Below are 18365 nucleotides of genomic sequence, written 5' to 3'. Positions count from 1 at the left end.
AAAAATATAAATTTTGTTATTTTTAATGAAAAAAGCATGTTCTACATTGAATCTCACTGAACAATATAATTACCTATTCAACATTGTGTAATGTATGTAATGTATTTAAGTATTTTTATTCCTTGTGTTGATAAATTCTGATGTGTTTTATAATAAAATATTGATTAAGAACAGGTTTTTTTTCCTGTTCATATATCAAACAAAGATATTGATCAAATTTGGATAGTTGAAAATTTTTCTAGAAAAATGAACTGCATAACAACTTTTACCTTTTGGACATTAACAAGTTAAATTTTTCCTAGCACAAAATTTAGAATTCTAAATTTTCATAAAAAGGTTTGATTCATGTGTCATTTTCATCCCTTACCTCTAAGATCTCTAATTTCATCCAAGTTTCCATGGCAAATTTCCTTAACATCCACCTTTGGGATAAAGACAGGGTTTAAAAAACATACCACATCACATCTAACTGCCTCATATGTATATTTTTAAGAGAATACTTGTAATATGACATTGTCTCATTGAGAGTAAGGATGCTACTCTGTAATTTCTTCTTTTCCCAATGCTTAGTATACTTCCTGAAATAGTGAAAATCCCTTTTATTTTCTCTCTCTGACCTATTGACTGACTGAATAAATGCTTCTTGTAAGTACACAAATGAGAAGATACAGGTGATACATCAGTTAAGTACCCCGAGCCTATTATCAAATAAAATCAAGATGGCGTTCTACAGGATAGTTTTTAACTGATAATGCACAAACCACGTGTCCTTACATTATTAGAAATGTGTCTTCTCTCCAGAATGAGTGTGGGTATGCCTGTAGGTATCTATTTGTGTGCGAATGTGTGTATGTGACAGAGAGAAAGACAGGGAGACGTAGACACAGATAGAGACACAGAGAAACATAGAGAGAGGCAGACGATGATTGAGGGAGAGATTGAGAGAGAGAGAGAAATGAAATCTGAGATAAAACAAACAAGAAAACTATATAGGCATTCCTAGACCGACTTAATTAACTCAGCAGTAATTGGGTATGTCTGAAAAGTCCCATGTGAAACCACATTCAATCTCTGATTGTACAAATCTAGGTGAGAACAGAAAACAAAAGGGAGACACCTAACAAATACTGCCAACCTGAATCAGAAGCTACCAGTGAGGGAACCCCAAGTCAACATGCTCAAGCAAAATGGCACAGTCTTCAGGCCCTCAGTGCTAACACTGATTGGGATCCCTGGCTTGGAATCTGTGCAATTCTGGATTGGGATTCCTTTCTGTACCATGTACATCATTGCTTTGTTTGGGAATTCCCTGCTCCTGGTCGTCATCAAAACTGAACACAGCCTCCATGAGCCCATGTACGTCTTCCTGGCAATGCTTGGAGCAACAGACATTGTTCTCAGTACCTGCATCCTACCCAAAATGCTAGGAATATTCTGGTTTCATCTGTCGAAGATATACTTTGATGCTTGTCTCTTGCAGATGTGGCTCATCCACACATTCCAGTGTATTGAGTCAGGTATTTTGCTGGCCATGGCCCTGGACCGCTATGTGGCAATCTGTGATCCTCTGAGACATGCGACCATTTTTACCCACCAACTTCTCACTCAGATTGGGGTTGGGGTGACGCTCAGAGCAGCCCTCCTTGTAGCTCCATGTCTCATTCTCATCAAATGCTGGCTGAAATTCTACCGAACCACTGTGGTCTCCCATTCATACTGTGAGCATATGGCCATCGTGAAGTTGGCAGCAGAAGATGTTCGAATCAACAAGATCTATGGTTTGTTTGTGGCTTTCAGTATACTTGGACTTGATATAATCTTCATCACTCTCTCCTACATTCGAATATTTATAACTGTCTTCAATCTTCCTCAGAAGGAAGCTAGGCTCAAGGCTTTTAACACCTGCATTGCCCACATTTTGGTCTTCCTTGAGTTTTACCTCCTGGCTTTTTTCTCTTTCTTTACACATAGATTTGGGTCCCACATTCCTTCCTACATTCATATTCTTCTGTCAAACCTTTACCTACTTGTCCCACCTTTGCTCAATCCTATAGTCTATGGAGTGAAGACCAAACAAATTCGAGACGGAGTGTCCAAGATATTCTACCATAAGTATCCTCTTTGATTTGTCATCTATCTTAGTTAAATAAGAAAAAGTCACTCTGAAACAACCTTGTTCTTGATGAATATGTGCATTCTCAGGTTCACTGAGTGCAAAATATAAAGTTCTAGTTTTTCATTTAAGACAATAAGTCTTTGACTCCTAAACGGTTTCCTTTGTTTTGGTTACAGAGTTAATAGAAGCACACAGAGCTAATCAAATGTAATCAATTGATGTCATAAGGGCAAAAATTGTACAGATTAGTTTATAGTTTATCAGCTCTCAGTAATGGATATGTCTTATAAGCAACAATGAATGTTAATATGTTAGACTCTGTTTTTCTATATTTAAAAATATTAAGGGTATACAAACATTTTATGTTACATAGATCATTTTTGTAATACTTGAATCCCAGCTATAGGTATGTCCGTCACCCAAATAGTGTTCATTGTATATATTAGATATAAATTTACCCATCCCCTCCTCCCTGCACCCTCCTGGTGGCTTTCTAATGAATGTTATTTCCATATGTGCACATAAGTGTTCATCGATTAGTTCCAATTAATCGTGAGTACATGTGTTTTTTTTTTTTTTCTATTCTTGTAATAGTTCACTTAGAAGAATGGTCTCCAGTTCCATCCCATCTCAATATAAGATATGTTAGTTCGCCATTGCTTTATGTGGCTGAGTAGTATTCCATGGTGTACATACGTCACATATTAATAAATCCACTCATGAATTGATGGGCACTTGAGTTGTTTCCACATCTTTGCAATTGTGAATTGTGGTGCTATAAACATTCGAGTGCAAGTGTCTTTTTTATAGAATGTCTTTTTTTCCTTTGGGTAATTATCCAGTAGTGGGATTGCTGGATCAAATGGTAGTTCTACCTGTAGTTCTTTGAGGTATCTCCATACTCTTTCCATAGAGGTTGTACTGGTTTGCAGTTCCACCAACAGTGTATGAATGTTGCTATTTCCTCATGCATGCCAGCATTTGTTGTTTGGGGACTTTTTGATAAAAGCTGTTTTCACTGGAGTTAAGTGATATCTCATTGTGGTTGTGATTTATATTTCCCTGATGATTAGAGATGTTGATTATTTTTTCAAATATTTGTTGGCCATTAGTTTATCTTCTTTTGAAAATTATGCACATTTTTCCATTATATTTTCACTGTTAAGTTCATGTTCATGATTCTGCTCTGGTCTGTTGCAGCAACTTCCTAGAAGCACTCCAACTATCTATGTTCCTCTTATTCAATCCACATCGCTGCCTTGTAAACCATATTTACTCAAAAAAGCTAATTAGGTTATTAAATATGAAATGTCTGATTTCCTTAACTGCTAAGTTTGACATTTGATGTCTGTGACATTTGACTTTGACACTTCTTGTTTTATTTCTGTTATGAAGGTATATTCTCATTCTTTCAAATGCACAGTTTGGCTTGTGAGCATCTTTCAAAGTTTTTTTAGAGCAATTTTTATGAAACCATGGATAAGTCAAAAATTTATCTTATTTTCGAATATGAATTCCATCATGGAACAAATGCTGAATAAGCAGATAGAAATACCAACGAAGTGTTTGGGAAGGAATTAGGTAATTAACACACAGTACAACAATGGCTTGAGAAGTTCCATTCTGGTGATTTTAAGTTTGAAAATGAGCCACGTGGGCTACCTGAGACCAAGGTGGATAATGACGAGCTAAAAGCTGTAGTGGAATCAAATCCATTTAAACCTATGTGTGAATTAGCCGCAAGGTTTGAGGTTACTATTCCAACAATATTGAACCATTTGAAACATATCAACAAGGTAAAGAAGCTGGATAGATGGGTACCACGGAAGTAAATGAGCATCAGAAGAGAGGTCATCTAGAAGCTTGCCTTTCTTTACGTCGTGACTTAAAGGCAAACCATTTATACACCATATTGTTACATGTGATAAAAAATGGATTATTTTTGACAATCTCAAATGTTTGGCAGAGTGATTGGATAAAGATGAAATGCCAAAACACAATCCAAACCCAAATATTCATCAATAAATGTTAATGGTGTCTGTTTGGTGGTCCCACACTGTTATATCCACTATAGCTTCATGAAACAGGGTCAAACAATTACAGTGGATGTCTACTGCCACCAGTTGGATGAAATGATGAGGTTGCTTGCAATTAAGCAGTCAAAATTGGTCAATAGAGACATGCCAATATTCTGGGAAGGCAACACTCTACCACATGCCACACAAACAGTGCTGCTCAAACTACAGAGGCTACACTTGGAAACTCTCTGCATCCACCATATTCACCAGACCTTGCAATAACTGACTACCACTTCCTCCAGGCTTTGGACCACTTCTTGCAAGAAAAACTATTCAATTCTCAACAAGCTGTGGAAAACAACTTTCATAATTGCATAGCAACTTTCACTCCAGGCCTCTTCACAGATGATATAAACAAGCCACCGTTAAGATCACAAAACTACATCAATAGTTTAGGTGCATATTTGATTAATACTAGATGCTAAAAACATACTCATAACCATCATAGAATTTAAGATTTATTGAAAAATAACAATGCAAACTATGCAATTAAAAATTGTATTTATGTATAATTGGGAAGAAAATAATAGAAAATAGCACACAATTAGGAAAGCTCTCTGAAATGATAAAGCTTATACTTTGATCACATTATATTCTACTTAAAACTTTGGTAAATATTACAAACATAGTAAAAATTTTGAATAATAAGTTAACCTTTAGTATAGAGAACTATACATAAAGTCTTTGTTTTACTTTCAAATCTCTTAATCTTCAAGTCCCAACTTTCTTGTCCAGTCATAGCTCTCATGTCTGTAAGCCCTCAATATATTAGGAGACTTGATATGTACTATGATTTACATTCCTAATGTGAGCTTTTTATTTGTCTTTCTTGTTCTTTTCAAATGTTTCTCTCTTAACGCCTATAGTTTTGCTTATAAATGTACCTAATGATAACATCTCCATAAATCTTTGCCCCATCCTCCTAATGAAAAGAAGTGTCTTCTTGTTGTGGCTATACTCATGTGATTGAGGACCTCACATAATTCCCACCTCAGTCTGCTTTGAGGGGTTGTTATTTGTGTCCATGTTTGAGGGTCCTCACAAGGATATGAGATCCTTGAAACAGAGAATATTTATGCTTTGTATTAATATTTGATTCCTTCTTTGGCATAGTATTAAGATCATACACAGAGTAACCTTAAAGAAATGTTCATTAACTTATTTAATTCTTGCATGCATTTGCAACTCATTTGTTTTGTTACTCTTATCTATAAGCTGCCTTTTTCCTTTCTGCAGTAATATTATTCAATTTTGGTAGAAAAGGAAAAGAAGGAGAATGGAAGGAAAGAATAAAATACAAATTCAAGCTAGAAGAAACAAATGGAAGGAAAAATACAGGGTAGGCTGGACAGAACACAGGTAAAAACATAGTATGTGGAAGATGAGAGGACACTGTCTCCCGAGTTAGATTAATGCTATATAAGTGCTTTCTTTGCACAGCACTGGTTTAACAGAAACACATGCATACGGTAACTGTGTAAAATGAAAAAAAACATTTCAAATATACACAACATTAAGTTAGCACAGCACTGTGCAAAGCAAGAAGTACCTCCACATCTATTTCTTTTTTTCTTTAAGTGTAGTACTGGAAAAAGAAAAAAGGCAGTATCTTTATGAAAGTCTTCATATTAAATTAATTACAGAAATGATAATTGTCATTCATTAAGTGGTCTTGAGCTTCCAAAAAGACCACAGTAGTATTACAGAAAAAGAATGTGATAGTTAACCAGAAATGACCAGTCAGACAAGGAGGAACACAATGATGTGCAAGAGCCTACAGAGACTTTCACATTTGATGTTAAGTTGATAAGAATGAAGTATTGAGTGTAGTGCTTAGACGATAATATATAACCAGTAAAGTTTATTATTTTTATCTGGCATATCATCCTTAATCATATGTGATCACCAATCATTTTTTAAGACAATTACTTTGGTACAATATCAACATCTCTCTCTCTTTCTCTATCCCTCTCTCTTTCTTTCTTTACTTTCTTCCATTCCAGGATCCAATTTGAGGATAGAGTAAAAGACGAGAACCTCTTCAAATCCTATCCATCTCAGAGACACCTGGTACACCATGCTTGGGATCCCAGGAATGGGAGATGCACTCACATGGATCTTCATCCCCATCTGGCCCATGTCCATAGTAGCTGTTGTAGGCAATATCCTCTTATTATTCCCAGTCTTCACTGAGTGCAGTCTTCATGAACCCATGTACGTTTTTGTTTCCACTTTGGCCCTAGCAGATATATTTCTCTTTACAGTCACCACACCAATGATGCTAGCAATCATCTGGTTTCCAGCTGTGGGTATTTCTTTTGGTAGCCGTGTGTCTCAGATATTGTTCCTACACTTCATCTTTGTGGCAGAGTCTGCCGTATTGCTGGCCATGGCATTTGACTGTTATATCTGTTATCCACTAAGGTGCGTGGCCATTCTGACCCCTTCGGTCATTGGAAAAATGGGTACTGCCTCTGTGACCAGGAGTTTCTTCATCTGCACCTCCTTTTGGTTTTTTTGGTTTATTGGCTTACATACTGTGGAAAGAACGTTATTCTTCATTCATGTTGTGAGCATACGGGCATTGCCAGGCTGGCCTGTGATAGCATCAAAGGCAACATCTGCTGTGGGGTGATTGTGGCCCTCTTTTCCACATGCCTGGATGTGGTGCTATCATCATCTCCTATGTCTTTATACTTTGTGCTGTTTAGAATTCCTTCTCGAGATGCCTGAATCAAGGCTCTTGGTATTTGCTGTTCATGTGTGTGTGTCATCTCCTGTTCTATACACAAGCTTTCTTTTCTTTCTTTGCTCACCAATTTTGGGGCCACAGCTACCACTCCATATACATATCCTCCTTGCTAATCTTTACATAGTGGTACCACCCACTCTCAACCCTATCATTTATGGAGTTTAGACCAAATTCAGGAGAGAGTTACCCAGGGCTTTCCCTTGAGCAAGACATTTTGTTGCTATAGAATAAATAGGTTAGTTCTTTATTTCTTTTAAATAACTCCACATCTGAAGAGAACCTAAAGTTATAATGGACACTTTGTATCATGCTAGCATTAGGAATGACAATAACAGTAAATCTTTGTGAAAATGAGACAATATTAAAATCTTACTCTTTATGTTGCTTTTGTTCAAGGTAACATTAGACCAAAGACACCTTTATTTTATTTGTAATAGCTTCACAGCAGGCTTAAAACATAATAATTCAATAGCTAATTATAATTTTATATTCACATGGAAAAATAGGGGAACTAAAGATACAATCCACCCTCACACACTAAGGAAATGAAAAACAAAATCCCAAATCAACCTAAAACTTTTAATCCTCTTTTCCTGTCATATTACATCTGTACTTCAGAGAAAATAATACATATCTAGCATCAAGATCTATAAATTGAGAATTTGGGCTCTGAGTTCAAGTTTTCAATTCCAGATGTCTGGTTTGGTCAAAACTATTTACTGTTTCTGGGCTTATGCATGCTTATATTTATATTGGGCATAAAATATTATATACTTTACAAATTTTTCAAAAGGATTAAATGAGATGATTAATATATATCTTCTAAAACAATGCCTAGCATAAAATGAAAATAAAAGCATGTTGCTTATTATTGTTACTTTAGCAGTTGTATAATCAACCTGCATCCCCAGAACACTGCACCTGCAGGAGAGAGAAAAAAGATTCTTTATTTCTTCCTTTCTACACTATTATCAGACATTATGAGACATAATGACTGTAGATAATCTTGTAGCATGAAATCATTTTAATTTCTCCACATGGAGATAAAACGAAGATTTTACCAGAGATAGATTTCAAAATGATCAGTCTACATGTTAATTAACACCATGGATATAGACAAAAATCCATACTTCTTCCTATGTAAAGTAAAAGTAGCAGTTATTTCCTAGGTCATTGCATTATGGCACTGTGGACTCCACTTTTATCTCCATAGGGGCAATAATTATTGATGTTACTGGCAACAGTAAAATGTATTTATCAGGAAACAAAAACAGGAATGCAATGTCAGAGAACATAATAAAATAATAATTGATAATTACCTAATAAATGGATTTTATATGTTCACTAGTACAAGTATGCATGCAAACTCACAAAAGTGAGTATATGTGCTCACAGAATAATGCATGGTGAAAAAGTAAAATAGTGTAAATGCCCAGATGAATGTGTTGTATATATCCTAAAAATACAATATAGTGGAATTATTATACCACACGTTATAACTAAGTGTTTATATAAAAATAAATCAAAGATATTTCGAAGAGAAACTGTGAATTGCAGAATGATACATATCCTGCAATATCAATTATATAGATGTAAATACATATTTATATGTGGAACCATACACATATCATATTTGCATACAAATTAAGAAAGAATATTTCTAATTATACCAATATTATGTGAATATTTAAATAATACTTTTTAAATAAAAATAAATTAAAAATTTTAAATAAATTATATCTATCAGTTCTCTCTTTTTGAAGATGAGATATATAGCTTTAACATTAACTTATTTTATTCTGCCTTTCCTATAGATATTTCTGTTGTTTTCATCATAGAATATTTAATCTTATATCCAAATTATTATATTATATAAATTCCCATTTAATGATTATTTACTTAAGAAATTTTTCAGGCTTTATATTTGATTGATTTTTTTGCCTCCTGAAAGTATTTTTTAACACTTTATTCTCATTTTTCTATCCCCCAAATGGAAGATATTTTAGGGCATTTTGTGGGAGGGTTACAGGAGAATCAAATCATGCCTGTTTGAGAATATTTATTATGAATTTGTTGTCAAGCATGAATAATTTTACAATTATAGAATTCTTAGCTCAAATATGATTTTCCAAAATTCTAGATATGAGTTCTTCAAAAAACTTTACACAAGTATCCAAATGGTAGAATTGGTTAAAGTGCACCTGTTATAGTTTGGAGAAAAAGCTCACATCAGCCTGCCAATCACTTGGAATTGATAATTCTTTGAAAGACAGAACTTCCCAGACCACACTGTTTATATTTCTTATTCTATCTTAATGATATAAGAAAATATACAATTCTATCTTAATTAGATCTCTATATATCTTGTTTTCCTTATAGAATTGGTAAAAACAGATAAGTATTTTATGTATTTTATAATGTATTGTCATCCTTCACCTTCCCCATCACCTTCAAAATGTAGACTCTATACAGTCATCTCTTGATATATGCAAAGGATTGGTTCAGGACCTCCCACAGATACCAAAATCCAAGAATGTTCAGTTCCACGATATAAAATGGCATGATATTTGAATACACACCTATACATCCTCCCATATACTCTAAATCATTTTTAGATTACTTCTAATATTTAATACAATGCAAATTATTACTATATTGTATTGTTTGGATTAATGACAAGAAAAAATATTTGTATATGTTCAGTACATGTATTTTCCAAATATTTTTTAAGTGAAGTTGGTTCCATTCACGGATGCTGAAACCATGGATATGGAGGGCTGACCGTATCTTAAACAGTGTTTAATTTGTTCAGCATTGCATCCACGGTAGTACTTTGCTCGCAAAATCACTCAATCTGTTGAATAAATGCACTCATTCTTGTTTTATATTTAACCTTGATGAAGAAAAATTGTGAATGACTAAATTGTCTAAATATGACCGTAATATTTTATATTATCAGTAAATCAAATTCTTGGAAAACATGCCATTTTTACCATGAACCTGTTATGTATCTGAAACACTTTAGTGGTGAGAGATAGTTGCAGCATGCACTCGATGACATCAGGACCTCTGTTCTCCATGGTAACCCTAACTTTATAAGATACTTCTTAAAAACACAGTAATACGTACTCAAAACATTTAACAAATTTGGTAGAAACAATGTATATTTTGTTCCAGTAGTGGGTAGTGAGAAAGACAAATTAACTTTATAACAATTTTCAAATTTTTCTATAGTCACAGATTGGTTTTGGTCTACATGTTGCCCTGGGATTGTTTTTAAGCTTTGAGGTCTGTTTTAGGGCTATGTTGATACATGTTCATATAGAGTAATATTATTCTTTTATTGTTGCATGTTACATATATCTCCTTGGAATTTAGAAGAATTAGAGTATGAAATAGTTCTTTGAAAAGATCAAATAATTGACAAACTTAGCCAAAATTTTCAGGAAAAAATACAAATAAACAAATATATAATTAGGGAATATTATGATAAAATTTACTCCACTATATTTAAAAACTTAGATAAAATAGGAAAATACCTTGTAATACACAAACTGCCAATGCTTCTTCCATAATAAATTGAGAATTTAAGCAGCCTCATATCTACTAGAGAAATTGTTATTGCAAACTCTATAACAAGGAATTTGCCAGGCCTAGGTGGATTTACAAGGGAAATACAATCAAATATTTAGGAAGAAAACAATATGAATTCTATTCTAACTTTTCTCAGAAAACAGTAAAGGAAAAATCTTTCCCAAATCATTTAATAAGGGCAGGTTTATGTTGACACAAAATCGAAACTATGTTATTACAAGGTAAGAAAACTACTGGTGTTACCTTTCCCAAACTAAGCCTCTCCCATATGTAGCAATTATTGCTCATAACTGTCTCCTTTTGAGGCCAAAATAATCCTGAAAGCTTTCCCTCTGCTGGTCACCACTTTGGAAAGTTTCCATCTTTCAAATTTTGGGATGTGCCTTCCTATGGAAATAGGAACTTCATGAGTTCTGATCACTCCCTCATACATTAGGTCAGAAATTTAACTTCTAGCTAGTTTGTCAGACAGACACACACGTTGAAAACAAAAATCATTTCACTAGCACAGGCCTCTGGGAGCCATGGATCAGCTTGAGTTATAGGTTTGTATAGATGCTGAAATATTGACCTATATATTGAAATAAAATTTACAAAACCATTCCTTTTCACCAGGAGCCTGTGTCAGCAGATTCAGGAGCCCTAATATTTTTGCACTGTAATTCCAAGACCAGGATATTATCTATACCACTATTCTGAAGATCAAATTAAATGGATAAGGCATGGGTCATTGTCAAACATCATGTCTATTGGCACAGTGTGAACTCTGAATGTTAGCTCTAAATTTATGAAAGCCGAAAGTGACTCTTTAGTGATCAGTAAGTTTATAGAAGGGCTAAAGAAACCTGAAAATGAGCTGATTGACAAATAAGATAATAAACAGAAAAGGGGAAGTAACCACACTTTAGTTAAAACGAGAGATTGACTTTAAAGAAAAAAAAAAACCCACTAGCTACAAAAGCAATATTTCCTAAGACTAGTCAAGGTCCATATGTATACCTTTAAAATAATTGAATTGCCATGATAGGGGCAAAGTGAGCTTGGAACCATAGACACCGTGGGTGTTGTGAGAGCCCCTGATTAAATCGCAGTATCAGTCAGGTCCCAGCCAATGAGGATCTATCAGGTTTATCATTTCAAGAGAAAATACCGAGCCAACAACGTCAGCAGGGACTAAGAAAAAAATGAAGTTCCCTACTGTAACAAGACAAGTAAATGTGTCTTGGGACCATGTCAAGTTTGTTTTAGGACATGGATGACTCGAAATAATTTCCTTTCCTTGTGTAAGAGTCTCAGTAAAACATTCTATTAAAAAGTTCTAGATATCTGGATATCCTGTTACTTAAAATAAACATTAAACACATTAGGAAGAAATTGAAGAAATGTATTCTAGAAAATGGACTGTTATTGTGGAGTCAGGAAAGTATAATTGTTATTGGAGATTACAGGACAAAATAGTACAGAGAGTAACTATACTGGAACACAGTAAACCTTAGAATGGAAAATCATGGGGCTTTAAATAATTTTATTGAGTGCAATCATTTTCACAAAATTAAGCAGGAAATACATGTATTAGGCATTAGGACACATTGTAGGTTTGTGACTAAGAGGGTGATCTCTGGATTCAGACTGCCAATAATCAAATCTCTGCTCCACTGCTTCTAATGACAAAACTTTAGGAAGTTATTTTATCTATGTGCTCATGTCTTTAAATTGAGAAAACGCATATAAAGCACTTATAAAAGTATCTGGGACATAATAAAAGGGTAGATAAAATTAAAACATGCTTACATTACTTGATCATAATAATGATCTGGTTCTATTTTTAACCAAGACAAGTTATTTAAATAAGACTAATAAAAATATGGACTCGAAGTAATCATTTTAACATGATCTAAATGGCTGTCAAATGGTAGTTGATATTGGTATTATTATTTGGGTAAACAAAATAATCAGAAACATCTATTTCTTTCTATTCCAGAAATTAGTGGCTGTCTAGTATCTCCAGTTCAATTACCATTTCTACAGTAGGAATGGGGAAAAATCCATTTGGTTGGTGAAAAACCTAGAATCAAGGTTACATTTTTTGTTGTTTGATTCACTATTTTGTAAATCAGTCAAATAGTCCAATCTACCTAAGATGCTCACTCAAATATATAGCGCTATGACTAAACTAGATAGCAGCGGCCTTGGATAAACAATATATATACATGTTGCTAGAGTAATAAAAATAAGCTAAGATAATGGTTGATCTTTTAGTAAACACTTGATGGACTTTATTCAGTAAAATTTACCTTTTCCATAATGAGTGAATCTCAAAATACCCTATCTCAACTAGCCATAATAAGGTATAGATTCTAGCAGCTAATCTGATTTATGCATTAGTATGATTCTCAGCCCACCATATGTGCATTTTCTGATTTATAAAATTGATCAAAATATTTACACATGTTATTTTCACTGACTAAGGATGATTATGGAAAAAGGAAGAGGAAGGTATTTGCAACTAGTAAAATACTATTAAAATAGAAGTTGTTAAAACTATTTTTAATGCTTTTTGATGTTTACCCTTTTTTATGTCACTTGCTGACTTTTAAATGCATTCACTTTTGATCTTAAGACCTAGGATCAATCTCTGGACTCTTCTTCGTATTTGTTGTGTCTTGATACTATAAATAACAGGGTTCATCAAGGGTGGAAAAAGGATGTAGATGTTGCCCATGAGGACATGAACCAATGGTGAGAGGTGTTTCCCAAAACGGTGCACCATGGTCAGACCAATGATTGGGATGTAGAAAACCAAAACAGTACAGATGTGAGATACACAGGTCTGCAAGGACTTGAGTCTCTCTTCCTGAGAAGCAATGGCTAAGACAGTATGCAGGATCATGACATAGGAGATAAGTATGAGCACTGCATCCAACAACAGTTTGCTGATCACGAGAGTCAAAGCATAGATACTGTTGAAGCGGATGTCTGAACAGGCAATTTGAATTAAGTCTTGGTGCAGGCAGAAAGAGTGAGACAGGATGTGAGGTCGGCAATAATTTAAGAACTTCAGACGGATGATGACTGGAGGTATGAGTAAAGAACTCCTACATAATATCGCCACCCCAATTTTCATGATTTTGTCATTCGTTAGAATGGAGGAGTAGCGTAGAGGGTTGCAAATGGCTACGTAGCGGTCAAAAGACATAGCGAGGAGGACCGAGGACTCCGTGAAGGACAGACCATGGATGAAATAGGACTGGGCAATGCAGGAATCCAGGCTGATCTCACGAATGAAACCCCACAGGATCCCCAGCACAGTGTGCACAGTGGACATCCCCACACACAAGTCTGTAAGGGCCAACATGGCCAGGAAATAGAACATGGGCTGGTGCAGGCTTGACTCAGTCTGGATCACATGGAGCACCATGCAGTTTCCCAGGAACACCATGGCATAGATGGAGGAGAAAGGGATGGAGAGCCAGAGATAGTCAGCTTCCAGGCCAGGAAAACCAGTGAGAACAAATCTGGAACTATTCAAGTTTGAGATAGAGATAGCAGACATTAATAAAGGTTTGGAAATATTTCTAGATAGATACAAATTACATAGGTTTGTGATCTTCTAATTTTTAGTAATGTTTATCTTCTTTTGAGAGGAAAATAAAATATAATATAGTTTCCCAAAATATCATAAACTAAGCAAAATAAAGACCCGATTCCTTACCCTTTAGGGCCAAAAAAAATCTTTTCTCTAGACATGGCATTTCTGGTGCTAGTGACTAGGGAAGACAGAAGACCAGAGAGTTTTATGCAGAAACAGTAATGATAGTGGGCACCTGGGATTTAGATTTCAGGTTGAACTTCTGGGAGTATTGGTTCATCCCTAAAGTAACACTATGTGTGATCACAGGTGTATATTGTTTGCATGGATGACATCACTCTCAGGAGAATGTGAAACTAAGTCATTTTTTCTTGGGTACTACAGCTGTTCCTTTCACTTTTCTTGGGTCATAAGATCCCAAAATACCTGCACTACTTAAAGTAACCTAACCTTGCAGAACATAAAAATTAACCAAGAGAAAATATACAAAGTAAGTGGAATCTGAACTTGTTTGCACATTTCACATTGTTTAGTCCCTCTGAAAATTATTTCTCTATTTAAATTGGACTTTACTTCTGTTTTTCATGAACTTCTTCATTCTGCAGAAGATTTCTGCCTTTCCTGAATCTCACAATATTGTTTTCTCTTATGTCTTATGTAAGCTAACATAATTGGCATGCATTTTTGACTTAGAAGTACTAAACAAATATTTCAAAGTATCTATAGATAGAATAAAACTAATTAGTAAAGGATGCCAAATTTTTGTAATAACCAAAGACTCCTAAAAATGGCAATGTGGATCTAGCCTCTTGTAGGTCAATGTCTACAACCCAGACATTTCAGCAGCTCTTCCACATTAAGTAGATCAGGCCACATCATGTGAATTTCTTTGGTTAAGAAAGTCTATGAATTATTAGAGTGTGTAGGATTAATTTTAATGTTTCAGAATACACATGGAGCTCTATACAGGGCTACCGAAGTGATTCGTATAGTTTGGTTATTGAAAATATTTCTAAGAAGGAGTGATTTGATTTTGGGGGAAGAATACCACAGTTAAAAATACGAAGAAAATATTTGAATTATATGAGCATCTAGAGATTATCCGCACCTTGTAATTAAGTATCTGAATCAGAGCCTTGGAAAAGGGGAATTAATAAATCTAATAAGATGAAAAATGGCACTGAAATGGAATTACATTCAAAGTATGCTATTTCTTCTTTATAAGGATTCACTCAAAATAAACATCAGTGACTAATGCAATGAGTGTTCAGTAACAAGACTAAGAAAAACCAATGGATAAATATGACCAAAAATTTGGATAGTCAAAGACACAAGAGAAAATAAATGTGGCCTTTTTAAGGCATTAATTCTAACCAAAATGTTTGTACCCCCATAATATTCTGAAATAAAAAAAGAAGCTTAAGCTATTTAATTTGAGATAATTATAGATTTGCATCTAGTTATAAGAAATGCTACAGAGAGATCCTGTGTACCATTTACCCAGTTATATTTGCTTTTTAAACTTTAATTTGAGTTTACTGTAGTGAATCTCTTCACTCTTCTTAACTGGATGTTAATCTACAATTATCTCAAAATGTGATGGAGAAGTATACATAACTTTCCAAAGGAAGATAGACTAATGGCCAAAAAAATATGAAAAAAATCTCAAAATCTCTAATCATCAGGGATATGCAAATCAAAACCACAGTGAGATATAACTTAACTCCAGAGAAAATGACATTTATCAAAAAGTCCCCAAACAGCAAACTTTAGCATGGATGCAGAGAGATAAGAACACTCATATACTGCTGGTGGGACTGCAAACTAGCACAAACTCTACGGAAAGGACTATGGAGATATCTCAAAGAACTATAAGTAAAACTACCATTTGATAGAGCAATCCCACTACTGGGTATCTACCCAAAGGGGGAAAAAAAAGACATTTTATAATAAAGACATCTGCACTCAAATGTTCATAGGAACACAATTCACAATTGCAATATGGAAACAACCCAAGTGCCTATGAATACATGAGTAGATTAATAAAATGTGGTATACTCAAAAGAAAAAAAGACATTATAAAAACAAACAAACAAAAAACACACCTGCACTTGAATATTTATAACAGCACAATTCACAATTGCAAAGATGGGGAAACAACACAAGTGTCTATCAATAAGTGAGTGGATTAATAAAATGTGGTATATGTACACCAGGGAGTACTACTCAGCCATAAAATAATGGTGAATTAATGCCCCCTTTATTAACCTGGATGGAACTGGAGACCATTCTTCTAAGTGAAGTATTACAAGAATGAAAAAACAAACAATACCTACAATCACAAGTAAATTGGAACAAATCTATCAACACCTATGTGCAGATATGGAAATAACATTCATCCAAAATCAAGCAGAAGGAAAGGGAATGGAGGCGATGGGAAATTCACACCTAGGGGGTACAAATGAATACTGTTTGGGTGAAGAACACACCTATAGCCAGGATTCGAGCATTACAAAACCAATCCATATAACCCAAAACATTGGTACCCCATTAATATTTTCAAATGTAGAAAAGTCACAAGCTAAACTATTAACATTTAGTGTTGCTTATAAAACATATCCATCACAAAAAGCTGATAAAACTATAATTCAATCTTTACAATTTTTGCCTTTATGTCATTGATTGATTACATTTGATTAGCTCTGTGTGCTTCAATTATTTCTCTGACCAAAAAAAGAAAACTGTTTAGTAGTCAAGCTCTTATTGTCTTGAATGCAAAACTAGAGTTTATGGTTTAGCATTCAGTGAACCTGAGAAAGCACAGAGTCTCACAAAGGACAAGGTTGTTCCAGACTGACTTTTTGTTATTTAAATAAGGTAAATGAAAATTCAAGAAGGATCCTTATGGTAGAATATCTTAAACATGCCATCTCGAATTTGTTTGGTCTTTACTCCATAGACTATAGGATTGAGCAAAGGTGGGACAAGTAGGTAAAGGTTTGACAGAAGAATATGAATGTAGGAAGGAATGTGGGACCCAAATCTATGTGTAAAGAAAGAGAAGAAAGCCAGGAGGTAAAACTCAAGGAAGACCAAAATGTGGGCAATGCAGGTGTTAAAAGCCTTGAGCCTAGCTTCCTTCTGAGGAAGATTGAAGACAGTTATAAATATTCGAATGTAGGAGAGAGTGATGAAGATTATATCAAGTCCAAGTATACTGAAAGCCACAAACAAACCATAGATCTTGTTGATTCGAACATCTTCTGCTGCCAACTTCACGATGGCCATATGCTCACAGTATGAATGGGAGACCACAGTGGTTCGGTAGAATTTCAGCTGGCATTTGATGAGGATGAGACATGGAGCTGCCAGGAGGGCTGCTCTGAGTGTCACCCCAACCGCAATTTGAGTGAGAAGTTGGTGGGTAAAAATGGTCGCATGTCTCAGAGGATCACAGATTGCCACATAGCGGTCCAGGGCCATGGCCAGCAAAATACCTGACTCAATAGCCTGGAATGTGTGGATGAGCCACATCTGCAAGAGACAAGCATCAAAGTATATCTTCGACAGATGAAACCAGAATATTCCTAGCATTTTGGGTAGGATGCAGGTACTGAGAACAATGTCTGTTGCTCCAAGCATTGCCAGGAAGACGTACATGGGCTCATGGAGGCTGTGTTCAGTTTTGATGATGACCAGGAGCAGGGAATTCCCAAACAGAGCAATGATGTACATGGTACAGAAAGGAATCCCAATCCAGAATTGCACAGATTCTAAGCCAGGGATCCCAATCAGTGTCAGCACTGAGGGCCTGAAGACTGTGCCATTTTGCTTGAGCATGTCAGCTTAGGGCTCCTTGGCCGGTAGCTTCTGATTCAGGCTGGCAGTATTTGTTGGGTGTCTACATTTTGTTTCCTTTTCTCACCTAGATTTGTACAATCAGAGATTGAATGTAGTTTCACATGGGACTTTTCAGACATACCCAGTTACTGTTACCTAAGGAGGTCCGGGAATGGCTACGTAGACTTCTTCTGTGTTTTGTCTCAGATTTCCATTCTCTTTTTTCTCTTTTCTTCTCTCTCTCTCTCTCTCTCTCTCTCTCTCGCTCTCTCTCTCTCCCTCTTTCTCTCTCAATGTCTCTCTGTGTCTGTATCTGTGTCTATATGTCTCTGTCTTTCTTTCTGTCACACACGCATGTACACATACAAATATATACTAACAGGCATACTCACACTC

General features: G+C 35.1%; 3 protein-coding genes across 3 annotated transcripts; 1 reads left to right on the top strand and 2 right to left on the bottom strand.

Annotated features, from left to right (window-relative positions):
* The first annotated feature begins 1174 nt into the window (after nucleotides 1–1174).
* On the top strand, nucleotides 1175–2125 carry LOC105811338 (olfactory receptor 52A5-like). The gene has a single exon (XM_012645517.1). The coding sequence runs from the start codon at nucleotides 1175–1177 to the stop codon at nucleotides 2123–2125; it is 951 nt and encodes a 316-aa protein (XP_012500971.1).
* An 11008-nt stretch (nucleotides 2126–13133) lies between these two features.
* Nucleotides 13134–14093, bottom strand: LOC105811337 (olfactory receptor 51V1-like). The gene has a single exon (XM_012645516.1). It carries the CDS (start codon nucleotides 14091–14093, stop codon nucleotides 13134–13136), a length of 960 nt encoding a protein of 319 aa, XP_012500970.1.
* A 2925-nt stretch (nucleotides 14094–17018) lies between these two features.
* LOC105811336 (olfactory receptor 52A5-like) lies at nucleotides 17019–17969 on the bottom strand. Its single transcript, XM_012645515.1, has one exon. The coding sequence runs from the start codon at nucleotides 17967–17969 to the stop codon at nucleotides 17019–17021; it is 951 nt and encodes a 316-aa protein (XP_012500969.1).
* Between the last annotated feature and the right edge of the window lie 396 nt (nucleotides 17970–18365).

Source organism: Propithecus coquereli, unplaced genomic scaffold (genome assembly GCF_000956105.1).
Source record: "Propithecus coquereli isolate 6110/MARCELLA unplaced genomic scaffold, Pcoq_1.0 Scaffold235, whole genome shotgun sequence".
NCBI classification, from domain to species: Eukaryota; Metazoa; Chordata; class Mammalia; order Primates; family Indriidae; genus Propithecus; species Propithecus coquereli.
This window is presented reverse-complemented; position numbering and strand designations above follow the sequence as displayed.

Excerpts from the sequence above, each read along its gene's own strand:
- LOC105811338 (XM_012645517.1), top strand. The coding sequence starts at position 1,175 with ATGCTCAAGCAAAATGGCACAGTCTTCAGGCCCTCAGTGCTAACACTG.
- LOC105811337 (XM_012645516.1), bottom strand. The coding sequence starts at position 14,093 with ATGTCTGCTATCTCTATCTCAAACTTGAATAGTTCCAGATTTGTTCTC.
- LOC105811336 (XM_012645515.1), bottom strand. The coding sequence starts at position 17,969 with ATGCTCAAGCAAAATGGCACAGTCTTCAGGCCCTCAGTGCTGACACTG.